This window comes from Dromiciops gliroides, chromosome 4, assembly GCF_019393635.1.
Source record: "Dromiciops gliroides isolate mDroGli1 chromosome 4, mDroGli1.pri, whole genome shotgun sequence".
NCBI lineage: Eukaryota > Metazoa > Chordata > Mammalia > Microbiotheria > Microbiotheriidae > Dromiciops > Dromiciops gliroides.
The window spans coordinates 155,103,643-155,129,070 of NC_057864.1; the positions used below are offsets into that span (position 1 = coordinate 155,103,643).

General features: G+C 38.6%; 1 protein-coding gene across 2 annotated transcripts in view; it reads right to left on the reverse strand.

Moving 5' to 3' along the window:
- Nucleotides 1-2,966: 2,966 nt before the first annotated feature.
- Nucleotides 2,967-25,428, reverse strand: part of LOC122756282 (interferon-inducible protein AIM2-like) — a 49,009-nt gene continuing 26,547 nt past the window's right edge. The window contains exons 3-8 of one of the 2 annotated variants that reach the window (XM_044005477.1): nt 22,517-22,791; nt 18,941-19,107; nt 18,418-18,486; nt 11,956-12,360; nt 7,958-8,143; nt 2,967-3,495 (exon numbers count right to left, since the gene is read on the reverse strand). In XM_044005477.1, coding sequence (XP_043861412.1) covers nt 3,472-3,495; nt 7,958-8,143; nt 11,956-12,360; nt 18,418-18,486; nt 18,941-19,107; nt 22,517-22,791 — 1,126 coding nt within the window. In that variant the 3' untranslated portion in view covers nt 2,967-3,471. The remainder of the gene's footprint in view (nt 3,496-7,957; nt 8,144-11,955; nt 12,361-18,417; nt 18,487-18,940; nt 19,108-22,516; nt 22,792-25,428) is intronic. The other variant, XM_044005478.1, reaches the window with a different exon arrangement.

Genomic DNA, 25,428 nt, shown 5'->3' on the forward strand with positions numbered 1-25,428 from the left:
AAAAGAAAGCCCAACAGTGATTTCTGAGTTGTAAGAGATTATATTCCACTCTCTTCCTATTTCCCTGTGTGGGTTTGGATGGCTTTCTGAACAAGGAGTATGTAAGGAAGGTCTTGGCAGAATGGACAAAAAAACCTAGGGGTGTGGATGGAATTCTTAACCATCCATCTATCCAAATAAGACTAAATTCAAATGCCACTGCCTTGATCCCCCTGGTCAGTAATGATCTCTATCTACCTTCCTCTCCATCCCACCTTAGACCTTGTATGACCCTTTATTTTGTACTTCTCTAAAGCATTTCTCATGCAACAGTGTTTATAATGGTTATTTATATAAGTATTGTGCTTATGGTAGGCAGGACAGATGGGAAAAGGCCTTGGAACTCAGGGCAAGGAGGATGGCAGCCAAAAATCAAATGTGCTTTTAAGCTGCATTAAGAGGGGCACAGTGCCCAGAACAAAGAAGGTGGTAGTCCTGTCATACTTTGTCCTGATCTGACCAAACACTTCATCTTGTGTTCAGTTCTGGGCAGAACAGTTTCATGATGCTGATAAGTTGGAGAATTTAAAGAAGAGGGTGACCATATCAGAAAGGGGACTGGAAACCATGCAATATGAAGACTGTTTTATCAAACTGCAGATGGTTGACTTAAAGGGGCCATGACAGCTGTCTTCAAAAACTTGAAGGGATATGCTGGGAAGGAGGGACCAGACTTATTCTTCTTGGCCCTGGATGAAGGAGGAGTAATGGGTGGAAGTTGCAGAAATGCAGATTTCATCTTGATATAAACAGGGAAATGTTTCCTCAAATTGCTGTCCACAACAACTCTTCCCTTGACATCTTCAAATGGAAAGTGGTGAATTACTTGCTTGGGATGTCACAGAGATTTCCATTAAGGTACTGATAGGGTTAGTTGATATCTTTGCTTCCTTCTCATTCTAAGTTTCTGTGAACTCATGAATCTGGGATGATGGAATTCCTCTGAGCTTGAGTGAGGGAAGGCAAGGACCAAAGGGATCTAATAAAGTCCAGACACCTTGGACTAGTGTTCCAAAGGGATTATTCTCTCTGTAGAGCTTAAAGCGATTTTCAAAGTGGGGTGTGAACACCTCTGCTGAGTGTCCCCAATAAGTCCATAAGGTACTCTAAATGTTTGTAGTTTTGCTTTTGCTTCTGTGATTAATTTCCCTGTGATAAAAATCAGGTGTCACTTACTTATGTTACAGAAAAATCAGTGCCAGCCTTCCCATTACATTGGGAAGATATTAGGGTTAGGCTCCTATAAGTGATCTTACTCTGGAACCTGCCGGGAAGAAATACTGGACTTGGAATCAGTCATTTAATTCATAGGACTGTCACAAGGAAGGCACCCTATAAGCCTTAAAGTGTTATGTACATAGAATTTATGGTTGTTAGATCTCCTTCAAGGTTTTTCATACTGTAGAAAGAATCCACTAACCAAACTGCGTTAGTTCTTTATCACTTCAAGTGAGAATCTCTGTTTCATCTGAAACCCTGCCCCTAATTCCAAACTCCCTTCTCCATTCATTCCCCAAACCTAACCACCAAGGTTCAAGACATTGATTTCTACATTGCCAGGAGCGGCTGGGATGCAAAGCACATACTGGGGTATAGAGCAGGGCTCCAGGGATCTGACTCTTCCAGACTGAAGTGACAATAGGAAGTCTAACACCACCCTATCTTGCCACTGTCTGTCTTCACTGACAATGAGGTAGATAGGTGGTACCATAGATAGGTCATTGTACCTGGAGTCAGGAGTCCATGAGTTCAAGTCCAGCTTCAGACACATACCAGCTGTGTGACTCTGGGCAAGTCACTTCATTTCTGCCTGCCTTAGTTTCCTTCACTATAAAATGGGGATAATAATGGCACCTACTTCCCAGGTTTGGTATGAGGACCAAATGAAATATTTATAAAGCTCTTAGCACAGTGCCTGGCATTTGATAAATAGCAAATTCATCTTTGACTTAGTCTGAGGATGAAATGCCTGCTACTCCATGATTTTGGCCAGGTCCTTATCTTTAGTGATTAAATTGCTTCTGAGGTCCTTTTTTGTCCTAAATCAATGACTCTAAGTCCTATGCTTGATGCAGCTTTCTCAAATGGATTGTCCTATTCTTGTGCCTTTTAGTGAGTGAGATTGCCTGAAAATACTCTCCTAGACTACTGGATAGAATCTGTAACAGAAAAACTGGAGAATGATGATAGAGGATGAGGAGCTGTTGGAAGTGGGGTAAGAGTCACTATAGTTAACATTCCCATTTGGTATTACAACTTAAAGTGGTTTCCTCACAACAACCAAGCACTATGTATCTCTGGTTCCTCATCTATAAAATATAGACAGCAATACTGTAATAGTGCCTCCCTCACTGGGTAGTTATGAGGCTTAAGTGAGATAATATCTGTAAAGTTCTTTGCTAGACTCAAAGCACTATATAAACATCTATTGTTATTGCTATTATTATTATTATTACTTAGAGAAGAGGCTGACCAAGTTGATGAGAGGACAGGACATCATGCAGTGTGAGGGTTAGTTTACAAAACTGCAGGTGTTTGGCCTATGCAAGACTCCTTCCCCACAGCCATGTCAGATAAGAAAAATGATATTTGAAAACTTGAAAATTTTCTGTGATAAAATTGTCCATTTTACCTTCCGTGGTCCTCTTTATCCCTAGTTTGGTCACAAATACTTCCCCTGTTTGTAAATTTGAAAGGTAAATTCTTCCTTTGTCCTTTAATTCATTCATGATATGACCTTTTATATCTATCATATATCCATTTGGAATTTAGCTTGCTTGTGCTATAATAAATGACAAAAGGAATAGTTTATAAGAAACCAGGGAAGATTTGTATGAACTGATGCAGAATGAAGTAGAAGAACTAAGAGAACTAGCTATACAATATAAACAACATTGAGATTTAACTGAAATATTTAATATCTCTGATCAATGCAAAGAAGACCAACCACAATTCCATAATACTCATGAATGAAGGATGCTGCCTGCCTCCTGACAGACAGAGAAGTGATAGACTGAAGTCACAGAATGAGAAAATCATTTTTCGACATGGTCAAAGGGTAAATTTGTTGTGCCTGACTGCATATTTGTGACAAGCGTTTTCTTTTTCTTTTCTTTTTCTTCTCAATGTGGGGGGAAGTGGGAGGGGAGGGAGGAGATGGGAAGATAAATGTTTGTCAATTAAAAAAATGTAATTAAAAAATTCTGACACTGAAAGCAATGTAACTCATACAAGGTCATACAAATAATTAAGCGCTGGAGGCAGAATCAAACTGGGGGCCTTGCCCCATGCTTTACACTCAGATTGTCATTAACAATATTTTTTGAGCTCTTCTGTTTGCAGCAGTGGCACCTGATACCATCTGAAAGGTCTCATTGTCAGGAAGGGGGCAGTATCAAGGCTGTCAAGTTGGTCTCTCTTGATGTTGTCTTTCTAATTCTTCTTAGCCTTGATGACCTGTAAGGAGAAAAAGAAATCCATCTGGTGAGTGTCCAAAAGAGTGCCAGATTTAAAATAAGAAGATTGCATTTCTAATTTGGCTCTGCTCCTTTGTACCTGAGAGGCCTTTGACAAGACCCCTAACCTCTCTGGAGCTCCATTTCCTTATTTGGAAAATGATGGAGTTGGACTAGTTGACCTCCAAGGTCTCTTTCAAATATAAATCCATAGTCTAAGATACAGGTGGTACTAAGGCCTTCCTTTCTCTTGTGCTTTCTTTATCATGCCCTTTTCTTTATTGGCTTGAATATCTTACTCTCCCTTTTGTCACTCTTCCCTGATTGGAGGCCTGGCATAATGTACTCTGATATTTAGAATTTTTACACATGGAGAGAGGTCCCTCTAAAGGGGACAAGGGAGAATAGAGCTTGTTGGTACAGCTAATGCTGAGATTTTGAGGGAAGAGTTCTTAATTGAATCACTAAAGGTAGGATGAAAAGAAGCAGCAACTCATCCTGTCATAAGCATTGGAGTGGTCTAGCCATCCTAGGATCATAGATTTACACCTGAAAAGGATCTTAAATGTCATGGATCAAAGATACAGAGCTAGAAGAAACCTGGGATGCCATCTTGTTTAACTCTCCCACTTTAGGAGATGATGAAATTGAGGCCCAAGCAAATTTGGTCTGTTAGTCAGTGCTTATTAGATGCTAAGCACTATGCTAATGAAGAAAGGCAAAAGCATATTCTAACAGGGGAGGTGACATGTAAAAAATGTGCATCTAGCACATATAGTATAAATGGAAGGTAATCTCAGAGGTATATCCTAGCAGTGTGTATATGTGTATGGGGGAGGGGAAAGGGTGAGGAGAATGGGAAAAGATTACAGTAGAAAGTGGGATTTGAGAGGAGTCTTAAAAGAAGCCAAGGTAGCCAAGAGGCTAAATAGGAAGAATATTTCAGGGATGGGGAATAGCCAGTGTAAGGAAACAGAATCAAGAGACAGAATGTCCCATGTGAAAAACAGCAAGAAGGTCTATGTTGCTGGATTGTAGGTGAAAATGTAAGAAGACTGGAAAAGTAGGATGGGCTCAGGTTGAAAAGGAATTAAAAACCAAACAGAGAATTCTGTTAGATCTTGGAGGTAAATGGAGCCACTAAGGTTTATTGATTGGGGGTGGGGAGCATTGACAAACTTACATTTTAGTAAAATTGCTTTCCCATTGGTGAGACAGACAGATTAGAACAAGAAGAAACTTAAAGTAGGGAGGTTATTGAAATTATTAGGGGGAGGCTATTGAAATGATACAGATGAAAGGTGATGAGGGCCAACACCAGGAAGTCAGCTGTGTGAATGGAGAGGGGACATATGCTCTGTAAAGTTAGATAGAAACAAGACTCAGCAACGAACTGGATATGTAGGGTGAGTGTAAATGAGGAATCAAGTATGACACTGATGTTGCATGCCTGCTGCCAGGGAGGATGGTGGTGCCCTCAAAAGTAATTGGGAAAATAGGGGAATGTTTTAGGGATATGTTGTTTAAGATAACTAAGGAATATCCATTTTGAGTTACCAAAGAGATAATTGGTAAATTAAAACTTGAGCTCAGGAGAGAGGCTAGGGCTAAATATCTAGTTCTAGAAATTCTCTGCATAGAGACATGGTCATTCCATTTGGCAATCAAGAGGCCATTTTTAACTAGAGAGAGCAATTTCAATTGTAGCTTTTATTGAGAAAGCTTATGTTTCTTTCCTGTTCAGAGTATCATACTTTTTAAAAGGAAATTATATTGTAGATTTCTGCAGTAGGATTATAGAAAGTTTTTGTTTATTTTTAGTTATAAACTAGAGAGCCAGATTGCAAAATGTTTATTGTCGAGTGAGAGGAAAAGAAGTGGAGGCAGGAAATAGAGATGGCTTCCTCAAAGAGTTTAGCTATGAAGAAGAAAAGAGATATAGGATAATAATTAGTAGAATTAAGTGAAGGTTTTTTTTTAAAGATTTGCTTACAGGCACAGGGAACTGGCTAGGTAGATACAGATTTAAGATTAGGGACAGAGTGCGAATGATGGAGGGGTAATCTCTAGAAGACAGGATGGAATAGAGTCACTTGTGCAAGTAGAGGTGTTTGCCTTTGGCAAGGAGAAGACTTACTGCATGTGAGACAGGGATGAAAAAGGAGTTAGTTGTGAGAGGGTGTTTGAGTGATATGAGATGAGGAGGGGTGAAGAGGGTCTCAATTTGTTTGGTGAAGGCAAGTTTCTCAGCTGAGAGGGTGGGGTAGAGGGGAATGCCATTAGAGACTTGAGAAAAGAGGAAAAGTTTTGGCCTAGTGAAATAATTGGGAAGGCTTAAAAAGAATTGCCTTGCTGTAGTGAGGACCCACTTGAGATTATCTAAAATAAATTTGTAATATGAGTAATTTGTGTGCTTTCAAGATTTTCAGCAACACATGAATAGGATCAAGAGTGGCAGAGGGTGGGGATAATCCAATTAGTTTTGGTAAGACATTACCACTAATAAGACAAAGGACAATGGACTTACATGTTGAAGATAGTATAGAGTTGGACTTATTCTTTAAGGGGTCAAAATAGGAAAGGGAGTAGTATATAGACAATGAAGGGAAGATGGCTTGGGAAAGAACTGAAGGGTGGAGAAGAACAGGATTAGGAGTCATAAAGCGGAGGGAGAGATGAAATGAAAAGATTATGATCAAATAAAGGAATTTTGGAGTTCATGAATATGGAAGTAGAAAACAGCTAATCCAAGAGTATGACTATCACTGTGTATAATTGAGGTGCAGTGGAGAGAAGTCATGGAAATTGAGTATATTGAGAAATTGGAAAGTTAGGGTTCTTGAGCCATCTATCTATCTATCTATCTATCTATCTATCTATCTATCTATCTATCTATCTATCTATCTATCCCCTAATATGAGGGCAGATGATGTAGGGAGATTATCCATGACCTAGATAGCTAGCTTTCATTAAGAAAGAAAATTTGGGGAGGGTTGGCAGATAACAGTTACTAGAATCATGATCTGGTGATAAATTTGGATTGGAGAGATGGAGGAGTTACCAAGTGCTGCTAGTAGGAAAAGAGTATGGAAGTGGTATTGGGAAGCAAGGAGATTTATAATTCCTTTCTCATGATGCCTGAGTCAGGGGAAATGAGTGAAAGTGAAAGCAATATTGAAAAAGGTAGATAGGGATACAGCATCTACATGAGGGAAGTAGGTCTCAGGAAATGTAGAGAGAAAGAAAAGTTTAAGATGGTAACTAGTTTCTAAATTATATAACATGTGTTCTAGAGAGAACAGTGGGAGGGATAGCTCTGGAGTAGGACATAGTGGGGCTAGGTTGGGGTATATGGGAGTCAGGGAATGGGCAGTTGGGAATAGTGAAAGAGGTTTGTACAATGATAGCCAGGGATTCAAAATTATTGAAATAGGGGAGAATATGAGTGAGTATCAATAATGAAAAGGATTCTGTTGAGGGAGGTGGGTGATCATACTGTTTAATGCCCTCCCTCAATGTCCAACTTTGTGTCAGGTAATGTCATGTCCTGTGAGAAACCTAGGAAGGTGACCTCACAATAGACAGTAGCAAGAGAAGAAATGCCCTGGGGACTCTGGTCAGAAATCAAGAACAGGTAGCTTAAGGTGGATCTGGTTTTGGAATGTCTTCCTGAACACTGGAGAATCCAGAAGTCAGAGGGTTGGTGGTGGCTAACATAGAAGAGACCAGAAATAAATGGCATGGACAGAAGCTGAAGCAGGTTTCCCAGGGAAACATCCTATTGGAGTGATTATCTTAAAGTTACATAATTCACAAGTATTGGAAGCAGGATTTGAATCCAGGTTTTCTCTACTTCAGTGCTGTTTCCATTGTAATATGATGCCTCTCAACTATTCTATAAAATGAGAAAACCAAGACCCAGAGAAATCAAATGATTTGCCTCAAGGTCACAAGAATTATTAAGCAGCAGAGCTGGGATCTGAACCCAGGTTTTCTCACTTCAGATCTTATGTTATTTCCTTGAGTATCCAGGGTGTCTATGTGTCTCATTAGTGTTCATATTTAATTCCTCTGGCTTCAAAGCTTAGTGTCCCTGTTAAATATAGGGAAGAACATACAGGAAGAGGGGTGTGTGTGTGTGTGTGTGTGTGTGTGTGTGTGTGTGTGTGTGAGAGAGAGAGAGAGAGAGAGAGAGAGAGAGAGAGAGAGAGAGAGAGAGAGAGAGAGAGAGAGAGAGAGAGAGAGATTACATCATCTTGAAAGTGTGGACAGGATTTCACAAACTGTAAATGTCTTACTATAGCAGGATGTGGGACATTCCTAGCAGCTAGTGGTGAAGCATTGCTTGGAACAGCACACCACCTGCTGGATAGATTACCTAATAACAACAGTTTAGTTTTTTTCCAAAGCAAATATATTTCTTGCCCTGTTGGAAAGTGGATGTCCTCCCACAGAGCTCCTACCTTGATGCAACTGTGAGTTACAGATTTCAGTTGCAGTTCATTCCAAAGAGATAGCTCAAAGTAGGTGAGCCGGAGTTTGTCTCCTTTCTCACAATTTATTTTGGCCCATTTGTCAAATGCCACCACTTTGATTTTTCCTGTGTTGTCTTTCATGTCAAAGAATGTACATTTCACCGTCTCAGTTTTCTGTAAAAAAAAATCAGTATTCCCTCCTGCTTAATAACATCTTTGTGTTATTGTCATGGCACTGGGGTGGGTAAAGATGGGAGGGGAAACAAAGTCTATTTACTTGACTGGGTAGAAACTACATACAGATTGCTAATTTTAGGTATAGAAAGTAGTTACAGAATTCAGTTTTGACAAGCCTAAAATACATCTTAGAGATGCTCAGTTCCAATTTCTTCTGCTTAAATAGCCAAGTATGTTCCCTCACTTCCTCTCGCCCCTCACTGCCTTTCCTATCCAGGTTGTTTTTTGCCTGACTACCTAAGAAGTCAGCCTTCTCAGGATTTCTTCCAGTTCCCTGACATTTTTCCAAGTTTTCTTTGTCACTGAGGCAACAGGTCCCCAGTACATGATATTGCAAACAAAATAGGTTCTATCCTGAGTCAGGAAGAATGTCATTCTAGGTCTGATTCAAAGTATCTGACTCAGTAACCTATGCTGATCTTTTCTTCTAACAAGTAATCACTTCATACTATTCTATTCAATTACAAATATTTAATGTCTTGTACAAATCACTTAACTTTTCTAAGCCTCAGTTTCTTCATCTGTAAAATGAGTATAAAAGTCCCACTGGTATTTACCTTATGGAGCTGTTATGAGCATCATATGAAAAAATGTATGTTAGTGAACTAAAATTAATTAAAGGCTTACTATGTGCCAGGCATTGTGCTAAGCACTGGGGATACAATGTAAGGCAAATAACAGTTCCTTCTTTAAAGTCACTCACAGTCTCATAGGGGAGATAACGTGCAAACATTTATGTAGAAACAAGAGGTAGACAAGATAAATTGGAGATAATCAACAGAGGGAAGGCACTAGCATTAATAGGGATTAGGAAAGGCTTCTTGAAGAAGCAGGGATTTTAGTTGGACCTTGAAGGAAACCAGGGTAGTTGGTGTTGTGTTCAAGAGATAATAGTGTCACCAAATCCCAGAGTATGCGGGTAAGGGATGTGGGGTATAAGGTATAAAAAGGGGGCCAGGTTATAAATGCTCTGAATGCCAAATAGAAGGTTTTATATTTGATCCTGAAGTGGATAGGAAGTGACTGGGATTTATTGAATAGAAGGGAGGGGGAGTGACATGGTCAGGCCTGTGCTTTAGGAAACCCAATTTGACAGCTGAGTAGAGAATAGACTAGACTTCAAAGAAGATTGAGACAGGGAAACCTACCAGCAGGCAATTTTAATACTCCTGGTATGTGGTGATGAGGTTATGGACCAGGCCAGTGGCTGTGGCAGAGGAGGGGGGGATATATGAAAAATGTAGTAAAGGTAGAATTGACAGGATTTGACAATAGATTGCATATAGAGAATAAAGCTGCTGGTGCTTTGAAAAGTGATAAGAAAAAAAACAGAAAAGTGAGAAGGGAGATAATGAGTTCAGTTTTGGACATATTAATTTTTTTTTGGTGAGGCAATTGGGGTTAAGTGATTTGCCCAGGGTCACATAGCTAGTAAGTGTTAAGTGTCTGAGGATGGATTTGAACTCAGGTCCTTCTGAATCCAGGCCCAGTGCTCTATCCACTGCACCACCTAGCTGCCCCTTTTTGTAGTTTTTTAAAGCAGGGGTGTCATACATGCAATACCTAGAACACTCTCACTACAGCCTGAACCAGATTAAATGTCATTGGAAAATATTTAACAAAATAAAAAATAAAAATACAACAGAACAGATAATTTTAATATGTGGTTTTCTAAGTTATTATGTGGCTGCAGGGATCCTTATGTGTGGCTTAGTGACCCCTGTTTCTATTTGAGTTTGACACCATTACCCTAAAGAAATGTATATATAACTGTTAATTAATATTATTATTTGTAATTCTAGTTGTGGCTAACTCTGCTAAATGACAGAAGGAGGTTACAGTCTAGTAGGAGGTTGCAACATATACACAGATAACCATAATGGGAAATACAAAAAACTTTTGATCATGATCTAGATTTTGTGTCATAGACTTTGTCTTTCTGGTAAAGCCTATGTCACCCCTTTCTCAGAACAGTGTTTTTAAATGCACAAAACTAAAGACATAGGATTACAAAGGAGACCCATTGAAATATACCTATAACCTATTGAAAGTATTTTTTTAAGTCAAGTTCATCGATTCCAAGTTAAGAAAATCCCAAACTGGATCATAAGGAGGAGATACATCCTCAGAAATAAGGGGATGTAAAACTGGCAGCAAGTTGTTATGATAACAAATTTTGTTTTTCTTTGTCCTTCATTTCTGAAGAGAAGCATGACATCAGGAGGTGATGTTATGACTTGCAGTGAATTGGATTTAAGTGAGGGAGAGATGTGTAAGGTCACCAACCTCACTCTCTCCTCCAGAGCCATCTGGGTGGAGTGGCAAGATATACATCAGGACAACTGGAGATGGCCTTGGATGTTTAAGGCAATTGGGGTTAAATGACTTGCCTACGGTCACACAGTGAGTATCTGACTAGAAACCCTTTGAAATTCCCTCTAACTTTAAAGATTGTGTGACAGTTGGAAGCTGTTGGAGATTATAGCAGTGTATAATGGATGGACCCTTGGGTGTGAAGACCAACCCAATAATTAGCCATGTGATTTTGAGAATGTTGCATAGTTTTTATGTCTCCATTTCTGTATTTGCTATCTGTAAGGTGTAAGGCCTGGATTGGATTATTTTAAGGTCCTTTTAAGTTCAAAACTGATCTGGTTTTTAACCAACAAAAAAGGTCTTCTACTAACTAAGTACAAGGAGGTCATAACTCTAAATAATCCTAGTACCATTGATGACTTGCCCAGCTAAGTGCTGTATCTAGTCTGATTCTGGGAAATAGCCTTTTATCTCATTCCTGTCCTAGCTTTTACAGCTAGTACACACAAAGAGATATCGCCTTAGAGACCACTATTCAAAATGAAATAAAAAAGTCATTTGATATAGATGGGGCTGGGCCCACAGATGTAATAATCATCAAAAAAGTGTGAGCTTAGTGAATGAAAGTTGACTGTATTTACTCCTTTTTCAGCTAGATCACAGTGGGTGGGAAAGCTTCTCCTTAGATCACACGATGAGGTTTCCCAATGTATTTCTTTTGTAATACTTTGTACAGAAATTTCTTGGGGGACAAGAGCTGCTGAATGTTTATCTTGCTCATCCTTCTATACAATCTAGCCACATATAATGATCCCTCTCCACTCCCCTGCCTTTCCACTGACTGTTCCCCATGACAAGAATGAATTTCTTCCTCATTTCTGCCTTATGACACAATTCAAGAACTACCTTATATATGAAGCCTTTACTGATTCCCTTAACTGACAGTGTCTTCCCTCCCAAACTACCTTGCATTTTATCTACTTTGTAATTTTGAGGGGAGTGTTTATTATCTTTATATGTATTCCATATACATACATGCTTGTCTCCCTCAGGGTCAGCTCTTGGTGAAAAGGGATTGTTTCATTTGTTACATTTGCATCCTAGCACCCAGCCCAGTACCTATTAAGTAGTAGGCATTCAATAAATACTTGTTGATTCATTGATTGATTGATCTAGGTTTTGGATCTTAAACCATCTTAAGAAGATTACTATTCTGTCCTTCAATGTTTCCCGGTACTGGGGCCATAGGTATACATAGAATATGGGCTGTGTGTGTTGGTATACTCTATGTCTACCTATGTTGGGGGCACCGTGACCCTACCCAAAATTTACTTAGTTGACAATGACTTGTTTCATAGACATGTATTTTGATATAAAGTTTTTAGAAGAACAAATCCCACCCTCCCCCTATCTATAAAGCAGTGTGAGCTTACCATCTCGATCTCATAGATACCATTCACATAGCTTCCCAGTTTTTGTTTCTTAAGCTCTTGGATCTTTGTATTTTTAGCTGCTCTTCTGATGATGTTTCTGGGGACTGTGATCTCTTTGTTGGTACTCATATCTTGAACCCTGGAGCATCTATTTATTTCCAGGAAACCTCTGTTCCAATAACCTTTTACTACCTCAATAATCTTATTTTTCTTGAAGTGTTCCTTGACGCCGATGTTGAGAACCTTCACCCGGATAAATTCATGCTCATTTGCCACAGTAGCATGAAACATCTCTTTCGTTCCTTCTTTGGTCTCATACTCAAATATCTGGTTCACGTTGAGCACCTTCACTACCATAGGCATTATCTGAGGCCCATTTTCTCTTTTAGCTTCTTGTTCTGTTGTCTGATCAAGGTGAAAAACATCAGAGTAGAGACATGAGCTATAAGGTAAGGCTAGAGGGAGGGGTCTTAGTCACTTTGTTAAATACCAAGAAACCAACATCCATAGAGCATGAAATAAATAGAATGAGATTAATGCAAAAAAGGAGAGATTAGGGGACCAGAATTATTTATCTTAAAAGCCGAGGCTGATAGTACATTAAATAAGACTCGAGTGTGATAGAGATGCCATCATTGCCAAGTAGCTGCCCCAACCATTTGAAAATGTTACATAGTTTATTATTCTCTTTCATCCTCTTATGAGTATGGAGAACAGGAAAAAAAAGTTTTCCTTCACTCATCCTCATCCCAGATACTTTCCATCAATGAGACTTTCCCCTATGTGAATAATCATGCCCCTTGGAAGAAACGGAGATAAGCCATCAGGCAATGATAGGATTGACATGAGGGGCTGAGGCTGTCTGCTTTTCTCCATCCTGTCTCATTACAAATGACATGCCCTTTCAAATAGGATGGACTTAATTCAACACTTTAAAGATCTGTTATTTCCTTCATGTAAGTATTCCCTTTGCTAACACAGATCACAATTTCTGTGTCTCAGAAGATGATCTTGGAAAAGTATTTTGGAGGAAAAAAGTTGTCACTTGGCAATCAACCTTTCTGAGATGAATAGGCTGTTCCTTGGAAAACAGAATTCTTTTGCTGGGCCCTTACTCCAAGTTTTCCTGTTAGAAAGAACCTGCTAGAGTCTATTCTCCATTGACATAGTCCATTAGAATCTCTACACCTCACTGAACTGATATTGAAAGGTTGTATAATATAGTGAATGGAGTAGTGTATTTGGTATCAGAAGGACTGATGTTCTATGAAAATGGATACCTTCATTTACTTGAATCCTCCAATTATCCAGGTAATCAGAACAACTATATGAGGACTGGCTGCGTTGGCTAATGCACCAACAATCCTTTGTAGTGACCAGAGTAAACCTAGTTGGAAAATTTGTAACTCTGAAGTCAATTAAACTCATACCATCTTTGAAGCAGATCCTGAACTATTTGGTGGTGGTGGTTTTTGGACCTTTAGAAGACATTTGTAACGATTGGAATGACGCTACCTGCTGGAGACTTACTGTAGAAGAGTTCTGCCCATGAAGCAAAGGTCTTTGAGGGTAAGACCAGGAGTCAGGAAGTGACGCAGGCTAGTGGGAGGAGGAAGGAAGAGACTGGCGCTCAGTCTCGGGGCTCTTTTCCTCTGGACTCTGGTGGAGAAGGGAGCTAAAAATGTGCTCTCCCTTTAATAGATAGAAATCTAGGCCTTTCTCTCTCTCTTTACCAAATTCTTATTTTCCTTAATAAATGCTTAAAAGCCTAACTCTTGCTAAAGCTTATAATTTATTGGCGACCACTCATTAGATATTTTAGACAGACTAGCTAGAATTTTAGCCCTTAACACATTGCTATGCTCAAAGTCTTACCTGACTGCAAGTTATGAGACTTTGAACATATCCCATTTATGGTCTTATTGTCTTCAGATCTCCCCTAACTTTGGTTTTGGGACTCTCAGAGTTATACTGGTTTTGAGAGATCTCCTTATCAAGACATTTCCTAATTAAGCCTTGAACTTTAAACTGCTTCTCACCAAAGAAGGATGTCTTCTGATTTGTATATAAAAGGCCATATCCTTGATTCCTGGAATACTTTACTTATCCTCCCCTTGGGAATGGGATCCTTTCTAATCCCATCTTTCATTCCAAAATTCCTTAACTGCCTTTGTTTAAAATGTATATAAACCCACACTATTATCTGGTGTCCTATTCAGCAGAGGCTGGATAAATACCCATACAGAATGTTAAATTTTTCTTTTCTTCTCTGTTTAATAAGAACCTTTCGTTAATTTTATAGGCATTGTTTTTCTCTGGTTTCCTTCCCTTTTAGGAAGAAGGGTATTTAAATCTCCAGAACTGGCCTTAGTGTTCTCCAATGTCTTCCCCTTTGGGGAAAGAGAGATCTGAATTCCATCAAGAGAGCATTTGCCTCAGTTTACAGTTCAGATCCCACCCTTTCCTAGCTATATGGTCATGGGTAAGTAACAGCCTTTCTGAGCCTCAGTTTCCTTATCTCTAAAATAGAGTAATCATAGCTTTAGAATCTCCCCTATGGAGTTATGAAGTTTTGGGAGACAATGTAAGTATATAACTTGAACTTTAAATTACTACATAAAAGTCCATTATTATTCATGCAGCTCTTTGAGATTTGTAAAGGGTCATATGTTCAATATATCATGTGAAGGATGGGTGTAGTACATTAATAGATGTTCACAATGTGTACCATGAACAAAATAATATCTATTGTGTGGCTGATCACTGAACACCTGGAGGGGCATAGGATTAACCTATCTACAAGAGGACCTCATCAAGAACTGCCTTTGAAAAGCTTACAAGAAGATGACGAAGAACAGACATACCTATGAAGAAAATACAATATATATATAAATCTGCCTTTCCTATCATTTCTGTAATCAGAGCTATTCCCAGGGCATTGTGCATGGAGACCATTGTCCCAGAAGATTAGGATTGGATCCTTTTCCCTCTTCTCATGATTCAGAGATTTGAGCAGTCTTGCCCGGAAGCAGCAGGCCAGATAGAAGGATGACAGTAGCTCTGTCCTTTTGTACTGAGAAAAGGCTCCCATAGGTATAGTCATTTCACATGCCTGTGTAACACAGGCCCAAAGACAACTGTTTCCCTTTCAGAAGAATAGAGGTAAATTTGCATCCCCTACAGAAGCAGACCATCAAATAGAATGGGAATGTAGGAATATCACTGGCTCACTCTTTAGTCTCACTTTTTAGTGTAAAAGACACTTAACTCTTCTCCTGAACTTTGCCTTTGGTCTGCCTTTTCTTCTAGTGCTAACCAACAATCTGTTTTGACCTAGACCTGAAATCGATTTCTTGTCCTTTAGATAGTTTGCTGACCTGATTCTTTCACCCATTGATCATTTTATAGTAGCAGCCTGGTAGGCCTGGATCCAGTCAGGGATGCTCTGGCCCTGAAGGGGACACCATGACCATGGAGAAATATGGTTGATCAGCTTGCTGGGGTCAGTTAGAGATTACTTTTTCCTTGGAGAAACATATTAGTTGATTAACCAGTTAGACTTCTCCTCCCAGCCATATCTCTATGGCTGTCTGATTAAGGAACATGCCACAAACCCTGGGAGTTGAAGTCTAGGCTTCTTTTCCTGGCCATACCTCTGTGTGCCAAATAATAAAAACTTTTACTTAAATTTTGATTGGATTATGTGGGCGAGTAATTCTTTGAAAGATGAATGTTTTCAAGAACCAATCTAGTGGTAACAATTTCATAAGAACAAGTCCTTTATGGAGGTCTGGAGGGTGAAGCAGTAAACTCCTAAAGCTTTCCTTTACAGAGGGCTGGACCTGGAGTCTCCAGCATTATTACTCTCTACTTTCCTGCTGCAGCTCAGCTTGTTTTGAACTTCAAGGGACATGAAAGTCTGGAGACTAGACTCCTTTGGCTTTCCTTCCCCACTTTTGCCCCCCACTTCTAGCTTCCTTTTGTGTGTTGTCTTTCCCTAATAGATTACAAGTTCACTGAGGGCAGAATTTGTATTTCTTTTTTTTTTGTGCGGGGCAATGGGGGTTAAGTGACTTGCCCAGGGTCACACAGCTAGTACGTGTTAAGTGTCTGAGGCCGGATTTGAACTCAGGTCCTCCTGAATCCAGGGTCAGTGCTTTATCCATTGCACCACCTAGCTGCCCCCCCCTTTTTTTTTTTAGTGAGGCAATTGGGGTTAAGTGACTTGCCCAGGGTCACACAGCTAGTAAGTGTTAAGTGTCTGAGGCCGGATTTGAACTCAGGTACTCCTGACTCCAGGGCCGGTGCTCTATCCACTGTGCCACCTAGCTGCCCCCTGCCCCACTTTTTTAAAAAAAATTTTTCTCATGCTATTCTTATGGAGAAGAGAGAGATGAAGGCTAAAACTTCCTAATAATAAAAGCTATCCCTATGTGAAACAGCTGTCCCAGTGAATTATCTGTCATTAGGGGACTTTAAACAAATTTTGTGTATCCATAGGCACAGGATCACAGATTTAAGTAATTTAGACCAACGCCCCCGCCCCCCCCAAAGGCACTCTTTTTCTTGTCCTTAAAATTCTTCCTAAATTTAAATTCATTCTAAGCTTTAGCACTCCAGACTCTATTTTCATAGGACTGGGCCATGCTTTTGTTTCTTGCTTCAATTACTCGCTTTTGCCATTCACGCACACATCTATCTATCTATCAATCTATCAATCTATCTATCTATCTATCTATCTATCTATCTATCTATCTATCTGTCTGTCTGTCTGTCTGTCTGTCTGTCTGTCTGTCTGTCTGTCTATCTATCTATCTATCTAAATCTCTGTTGGTCAATGAGTTCCCTATACATTTATATTGTTCTTGTACAAAATTTATGGATTCTTCCCTTATTTTCCAGAGGAACTGTATGAAAATCTGGCCTAACAAATCAAAGGGCCCTGATGGTAACAGAGATTGAACTTGGCTGATAGGCAAATAGAAATTCCTGATGACAATGAAAAGCACAAATTAAGTAGTTTTCTCCTAAGATATTTGGGAATTTATGGTCTTTTCAGAGACATCCTTTTCTGCTAGAGACTTTCTGTCTTGCCTTCCCAACATTCTTGAGCCATTTGGGGTTTCATGAACCTTCCAAGAGATATCTTATCTGCAAAGATTCCCAAGGAGGTCTTGCTTCACATGTTCTATCTCATTTCTTGGGCTCAAGGAGTGAGCTATTAGGCTGATTTGCATTGTGCAAATGGAATTAAGGGTATCCTGTTATAAACCAGGAAGCAGGGAGTTAATCAATCCAGAACTGACTGACTTTTCAATCATGACATAAAACTCAATTGTCTAGGGACTGCACAATTCCCAAGCCCCTTTCAACTGCTTAAATATTCTCCTTCCTTAAGTCTTGGTTGAATCCCTTTTGAGACTTTCCCATGCATTGCATTGCATGACCATCTTGCTAAGAAGAATAAATGGGTAGTTATCTTTATACTTGTGCTTCATTTTGTTCCTGTTTTTGTGGGAGACAGTTATCTATTTTTGACATTCTCTATAAAATTTTCCCTTTTCCTCCTCAATTCAATTAAATTCAACAGATACTTCTTAAGTCTCCACTGTGGGCAAGGCATTGTGTTATATTTTAAGCCCTGGTCCAGAAATCCAAACATTTTTTAAAAATCAAATATCATCACTTTAACCAGTTGTTCACTTCCCAATTTTGCATTTGTCTTCTGAAGCCCTTACTCTTGTAGCTGAGTAGGGAGAATTAATCAGGAGGGCAATGATCATACTCTTTCCAACTACACCTTCACTTGTAAATGTCTGAGGTCAGATTTTAATTCAGATCTTGACCCCAGGCCTGGCATTCTAGCCACTGTACCACTTTGCTGCCTCATATATACATACACACATATACAATTTTTTTGTGTGTGTCTGTCTATCTACATGTGTTCATATGTGGATTTATTTTTCAGACATATATGTGCATAAACACATATATACATATTATGTTTATATGTATTCATGCATGTCTGTGTATATGTGTGTTGTGGTACACTGATTCCTAAGCTTTCCTTGGGCTTCACACTATCTTTAGGGTTGTCCTAACTGTATTATATTCATAAAATAGGTAAGTTGAAGGACTGGTTCACATGTTGTAGATGCATTGAAGAGGTTTTCAAAAACATAAACATGTCGAGGAAAACTTGTCTGTTTTATTTAAAATCTTTTAGTCAGGGCAATGGATGAAATTATCTCTTCAATTTCAATAGAATGTTATGAAAAGGAGGCAGATGCATAGGGAAAATAGGAAGATCAAGCCTTGGATGGTTAAAGAAGAATAGTATTTGAGATGAGGGGAACATGATGAGAATTGGAGAGTAGTGTAATCCCTGCCTGTGTGGACTGTTCTATTCTCCTAGTAGACTCTGAAATGGATTCTCAATAAGGGAAAAAGGATTCATTATACCTGGGGGAATTCCTGGGTTGTCTTCCTCTTCTTGTTCTCTGGACTCTCTTCAGTTGTTGCTTTTCTTTTCTATGAAAAAAAAAAGTTGGTGTAGTTGGGGGAATGATTACTATAAGATCATGGACTTATACTTGGAGGATATCGTAGAAGCCATGGAGTCTGACTAAAGGAAGTAAGAAAAGGGAGGACTCCAGGATGCTAGAAAATGTTTTCCCACAGACTATCAGTTAAAGAGATCATATGGTTCATCTCTTTGACTTCAGGGGGTTATGGTCTAGGAATTGTTGTCGTTAGGGAAGAGAAGGAGCTTTGGAATTGATGAATGATATAATTGGTCCCCACCATCTCTCCTCCCCATCTCCTCAACATCCCCGTCTCCCAATCCTCCTATGTCCTTTCATTTATATATTGAGGGGTTAATGAAGAAAAGACCCTAGTGTGGACAGCAAGAGGGGAATCACAGCAGAGATGACTGCATTGTCTATTGACTGAAGACTTCGTTATGGTCTGGCATCCTACCTACCTTAGCAACATCATTCTTCTTTGACTCATTGGTGGGTTTCAGGTTATCCTTATTGGTCAGCTGAGGTTTGACAGTGTTGTTGCCATTAGAAGATAGTCTTCTTATTTTGGCCTGATTCTTTCTTGTCACTGGTTTCTTCTCTTTTTTCTTATGGTATTCCTTCATAACTGGTTTGAGAACAAGGAAAATGACAGGTTAATTGAAATGAGTGCTTGGACAGGTGATGAATTTTGAACATCCCTTTCTCTCAAAAGTAATTTTCTTGTGTGGTGCTTTATGTTCACTGTGTTGTATAGGCATTATCTCAGTTGATTCTTATGCCAACTCTATCAGGCAAGAAAGATATTATTATCCCCTTTTCACAGAGGAGGATACTGAGGCTAAAAGAAGCTGATTTGTTCAAGGTCATATAGTAAGTAGCAAGGCTGAGTTCAAGATGTTCTGATGCCCTAGTTCAGTGCTTTTAATATTACATTATTCTGTCATAAATATATATTATAGATAATACATGCATATATTATGCATAAATAGCTAACATTGCTTTAAGATTCCAAAGTATTTCTCATTTGATCCTTACAGTCATTCTGTGAAATTGATGCCATTACCTCCATTTTACATATAATAAAACAGGCTGAGGGATGTTGAGTGATTTATTCATGGTCAGACAGCTAATAAGTATCAGGTGGATTTGAACTCAGGTCTTTCTGATCTCATGGAAGGTACTCCATCTACTATGCTATTTAGCTACTCCATGTACACTAACTTTCAAATATAGACTCACCTACATAATATGCCATGTTAGTGTACAATTGATGTGGTATATTTGTGGTCTGGCCTTCAGAAAATTCCTGCCCATGTTTTTGACTACCTTTCCCTTCGTGGGCTCCAAGTTTTAATATAGCTGGCTCCCATTCAGGAAAATAACTGAACTGAAATTCATAACAATAATAGCTAGCAATTATATAGATAGGCACTATGCTAAATACTTAACAGATATTCTCCTGTGATTCTCAGAAAACCCTGAGGGTTATTCTCCCCACTTTACAATTAAGAAAACTGAGGTAAAGGGGATTAAGTGACTTGCCCAAGGGCACAGGGCTAGCAAAGGTCAGAAGCTGGATTTGAGCTTCTGTCTTCCTGATTCCAGGCCCAGTGATCTCTCCACTGTACCACCTCACTGCCAAATACAGTCAGTCAAGGAGATCATGTAGGAGGGACTTTGCCTAGTTTGACTTAGCTAATTCCCCCATTCACTGACTTGTATTAGATGTATTCAAAATAGGAGTTACAGTTCTCGTCCTTTGAAGTCTATCCCCTCAGATCCTTTTGCTGTGTTTCAAGGAGATGGTTTCACTAGATGTGTTTTTCCCCAATAACATGTAAAAACAAATTTTGACATTTGTTTTTTTTTTTAATTTCTGAGTTCCAAATTCTGTTCCATCCTTCCTTCCCTCTTCCCTTTTTAAGAAGGCAAGCAATTTTTTATAGGTTATATATGTCTAGTTATGCAAAACATATTTCCATTTTACTCATGTTGTGAAAGAAAACACTCAAAAAAAGAAAAATATAGTAAAGAAAAAGCATTCCTCTATCAACATTCAGACTCCATCAGTTCTTTCTTTGGAGATGGATAGCATTTTTCATCATTCTTTCAGAATCATCTTGGATCATTGTATTGCTAAGAATAGCTGAGTCATTCATAGAGGATCATCATAGAGTATTGCTGTTACTATATACAATGTTTTCTTGGTTCTTTTCGCTTCACTATACATAAGTTCATGGAAGTCCAGGTTTTTCTGACAGTTTCCTTGTCATTTCTTATAGTATGAGTATTCCATCAGCCATTCCTCAATTGATGGGCATCCCCTCAATTTCCAATTCTTTGCCATCACTAAAAGAGCTACTACAATTATTTTTGTACATATAGGTGTTTTTCCTTTTACAAAAATCTTAGTTATACAGTCCTACTAGTGGTAGTACTTTGGCAAAGGGTGTACATGGTTTTTATAGCTCTTTGGGTATACTTCCAAATTGCTTACCAGAATCATTGAATAAGTATACCACTTCACCAACAGTGTATTAGTGTCTCGATTTTCGCAATCCCCTCCAATATTTGTCATTTTTCTTTTCTGTCATATCAGCCAATCTGATAGGTGTGGGGTGGCAGTTTAGAATTATTTCAATTTGTATTTCTCTAAGCAATAATGAGTTAGAACATTTTTTCATATGAATATAAATGGCTTAGATTATTTCATCTGAAAACTGCCTATTCACATTCTTTAACTATTTATCAATTGTGAAGTGGCTCTTATTTATGTAAATTTACTCAGTTACCTATGTAGTTTCTGGTACAGATAATTTCCCCAAATTCATAGATCAGAGATAACACTCTTAGAAGGGGCGGCTACATAGCACAATGTGTTAGATTTGGAGTCAGGAAGATGAGTTCAAATCCTGCTCCCTATACTTCCTATGTGTCCAACCCTTCATAAGTCACTTAACTTCTCTCAGCCTCATTTTCCTCATATATAAAATAGGGATAATAATAACACCTACCTTGAGAGTTGTTGTGAGGATTAGATGAGATCACATATGTAAAGCACTTTACAACTTTAAAGTATCATATAAATGGTAGCTATGATAATATATATTATGTAACCATACATTATATTCGATTATATTTTATGATACATCACATAATATTGCATTAACTATAATTGCATATGATGATTATGTAATATAATAAAATGTACAATATAATGTAAAAATCATATGTTACAATTACATAATCATATTACTATCATTATCATCATCTTCATCAACAACATCATGGGATGAGAAGAGACTTAATGTGGAGTATTTCTGAATTTGATACAGCCCCCAGGACTATTTGAGGGCTTAATTGAAGCTGAAAACTGTAAGAAAAAAGAGAGCCGGGGGCTGTCTTATGCAGAGTAAAAACTGCATAAGCCTTGTCTTAAATTTCTAAGGTGACTCCCACCTAAGATTACCAGTTCTTTCTTTGCCAGCACAGTGTTGTGGAATGAGTCAAAAGACTTCGTTTTGAATCCACCACTGCTACTTATTTTCAGTGTGACTTTAAGCAAGTCATTTCTTACATACATTAGTATTTGTTCATTTGAGGAAAAAAAGACTAATTTTTAAGATCTGGCACGCTGGACTATTGGATTTTCTTGGGTTCTGGGAAGAGTGTGCCACTCTCAGATCCTCCCATCTCCTGGGCTGCTGTGTGTAGTTACTGCCATCTTGTGGCCATGTGTGAGAACATGACCCTTTTCTAGTGAGGATTTGGTAGCTGCTGAGACTTCAAAAATGAAGGAAAGAATCACAGAATGCTGAAGCTAAAAGAGACCTCGAAGCATCATCAAACACCAATCTCACATCTTGTAGATGAGGGGGAAATGACTTGATTAAGGTCACAGTAAGTAATAGAAATGGGACTCAGAAGCAGATTTCCTGACTTGCAGTCTGATATTGTTTCCATGGAACTATGCTGCCTCTCAGTCTGAAGAGAAGTACAATATGAAATGGATCAAGGGCCTAGTCCCCAATTACCTTTGACTTTCTGTTTTTGAAGGTTCTGAGCAACTTCTTTAAAGTTTATTTCATTTAAGTGTCCAATCATGATTTTCACAGCAGAGAGACCACCATAGGTTTCTATCATATAGTTAGAACAATCAATTCGATCACATTTTTCTTGACTCTTTTTTATTATATTTTTATGCTTTAGGAAAGCTTTACATTTTTTAAACTCAGAATCATCTAGGTCATCTAATGCATCTATCAAAATTTTAAAAAATTGATCCTCCATCTCTTTAGTCGAATTCGATCTGTAAGAGATAACAAAACATAAGGGGTCATATCATCAAACTTTCTTATTTCTACTTAAGCATCCCACAAAACTCCTGCTTCTATCCTCTTAGCTAAGGATGGCCCCTCATAATTCATGACAAAATTAAGACCATTTACAGAATTCTCCTCTCATTTCATATAACTCAGATACCTTCCCCTCATTATCTTCTTCATTAGACTCTCTGATAATGAGGTAGCCTCTTTCTTTGCCAAGACCAATTCTTTTACATGAACTCTTTTTTCGTTTGTTTTTTGGGTTTTTTTGGTGAGGCAATTGGGGTTAAGTGACTTGCCCAGGGTCACACAGATAGTAAGTGTCAAGTTTCTGAGGCCGGATTTGAACTCAAGTCCTCCTGAATCCAGGGCCAGTGTCCCATCCATTGTGTCACCTAGCTGCCCCTTTACATGAACTCTTGATCCCATCCCCTCCTATCTTTTCCAGCAGATTGTCTCTACTATAAACCATTTCTTCCCTTCCCTCCCCTCCCCTTTCCTCCCTTTCTCTACTCCACTTATCCAATCTCTCCCTATCCACATGTTCCTTCACAGTGTTTACAAACACAATCGTGTCTCATCCAACCTTAAAAACAATCTCACTTGATCATACCATCCCTCCTAGCAATCCAGTATCCAACATCTTTCCTCTTTTCCTCAATAAACTTAAGAAATCTATCTATATGATGTGACTCCACTTCCATTTTTCTTGTTCTCTTATCAATCCTCTGTAATATGGTTGCTGACCTCATCCATCAACTGAAGATATTCTTTTCAAGTTTACTAATGTGCTATTAATCAGTCACTAAGTCCAATTAGCTTTTCTCCATCTTTATCATTTTTTTATCACTTTGCAACATGTTACACTATTGATCACCTCTCCACTAAGTTCTCATGATACTGCTTTCTCCTGGCTCTCATCCTATGTATCTGACTGATGTCTTTTAAGAATCTGCTTGGGACCTTTGCTCTCTTCAGTCTATATTATCTCAGTGGGTGATCTCATTGGATTTCACCTTTGGTTATCATCTCTATGAAGATAATGCCTTGATTTATATATCCAACCCTAGTCTCTTTCTCCTCAGCTTCAATCTCACATCACCAACTGCCTTTTGGATATCTTGAACTGCAAGTTCCTTAGGAATCTCAGATTCAACATGTCCAACTCAAAAATGTTTATTGTTTCCCTAAATCCTTCACTCTGTCAACATTTTTTATTGCTATCAAGGATATACCATCTTCCTAGTTACCCAAGTTCTCAACTTTAGTGTTATCCTTGGTACCAATTACCTCTTACTCCACATACCCAATATCTTACACAATCTTATTATTTTGCCTTTACAACAGTCTAGTATATATTTCCTCTTCTCACTCAAACAGTCATCATCCTAGGTCAGGCACTTATCACTTATCTCCTAGACTACTACAGTAGCCTTCTAAATTATCTCCATATCTCAGTATGCTCCCTGATTCTTCCTCCATTTAGCTTCCAACATGATTTTATTTGTCCATGTCACTCCCTATTCAATAAATTCTGGTGGCTCTTTATTACCACCAGGATCAAATATTGGCATTTAAAGCTCTTAATAACTTGGACCCTTCCTACCTTCCAAGTCATCTTATATTTTGCTGTCTTCCACACACTCTGTTATCCAGCTTCACTGGCTTACTTATATTGTCTCATTCGCAAAATGCTATACCCTATCTCCAAGCCTTTGCATAGGCTACCCTCTCATGCCTGGAATTCTCTCTCTTCTTGCTTCTGTCTCTTAGTTTTGCAGGCTTCCTTCAAGACTCAGCTCATATCTCACCTTTTATAGGTGTCCTCTTTTTGTCTCCATAACTGTTAGTCCCTTCCCTCAGATTACTTTCCAGCTGCTCTACATATATCTTGTATATAATTAGTTATTTTATTTTGTCTTTATCATTAGAAAATGTGAGCTCCTTGGGGGTAGGTACTCTTTTTGCCTTTCTTTGTAGCCCCAACATTTATCAAGATGCCTGATATGTAGTAAAGATTTAAGTGCTTATTGACTGGAAAAAAGAAACACACACAAATGGAATCTTGAAAGTAAAAGTATGTACAAAATTCTAGATTTTATTAAAAAGCAATTGAATGCAACATTCAAAAGGTTAAGATATTGTGAGAAGTCAAAGTAGCACAGAACAAAATAAAAATTCAACATCAATTAAAATCTTTAATATAGAGGTTTAAGTGGGGCAGCTAGGTGGCGTAGTGGATAGAGCACCGGCCCTGGAGTCAGGAGTACCTGAGTTCAAATCCGGCCTCAGACACTTAACACTATCTAGCTGTGTGACCCTGGGCAAGTCACTTAACCCCAATTGCCTCACTTAAAAAAATATAGAGGTTTAAGAATCAGGAGAAAGAGAACCTCAAAGAAATATGATATAGAAAGTTTTTGGATGTCCAAAAGGAGTCCAAAATAACAAAAATGCAAGCTGAATTAAATAAAGACTATACACCATTACTATAATGAATGACAGAATAGTTATGCCAGGGGAGATGTTTATAAACCTAACTTCTCAGCAAAACTGGGAGGAAGAGGGGTTAGGACTGGTTAAGGTTTATAATTGTTGACTCAAAAAGTGGTACAGGAATT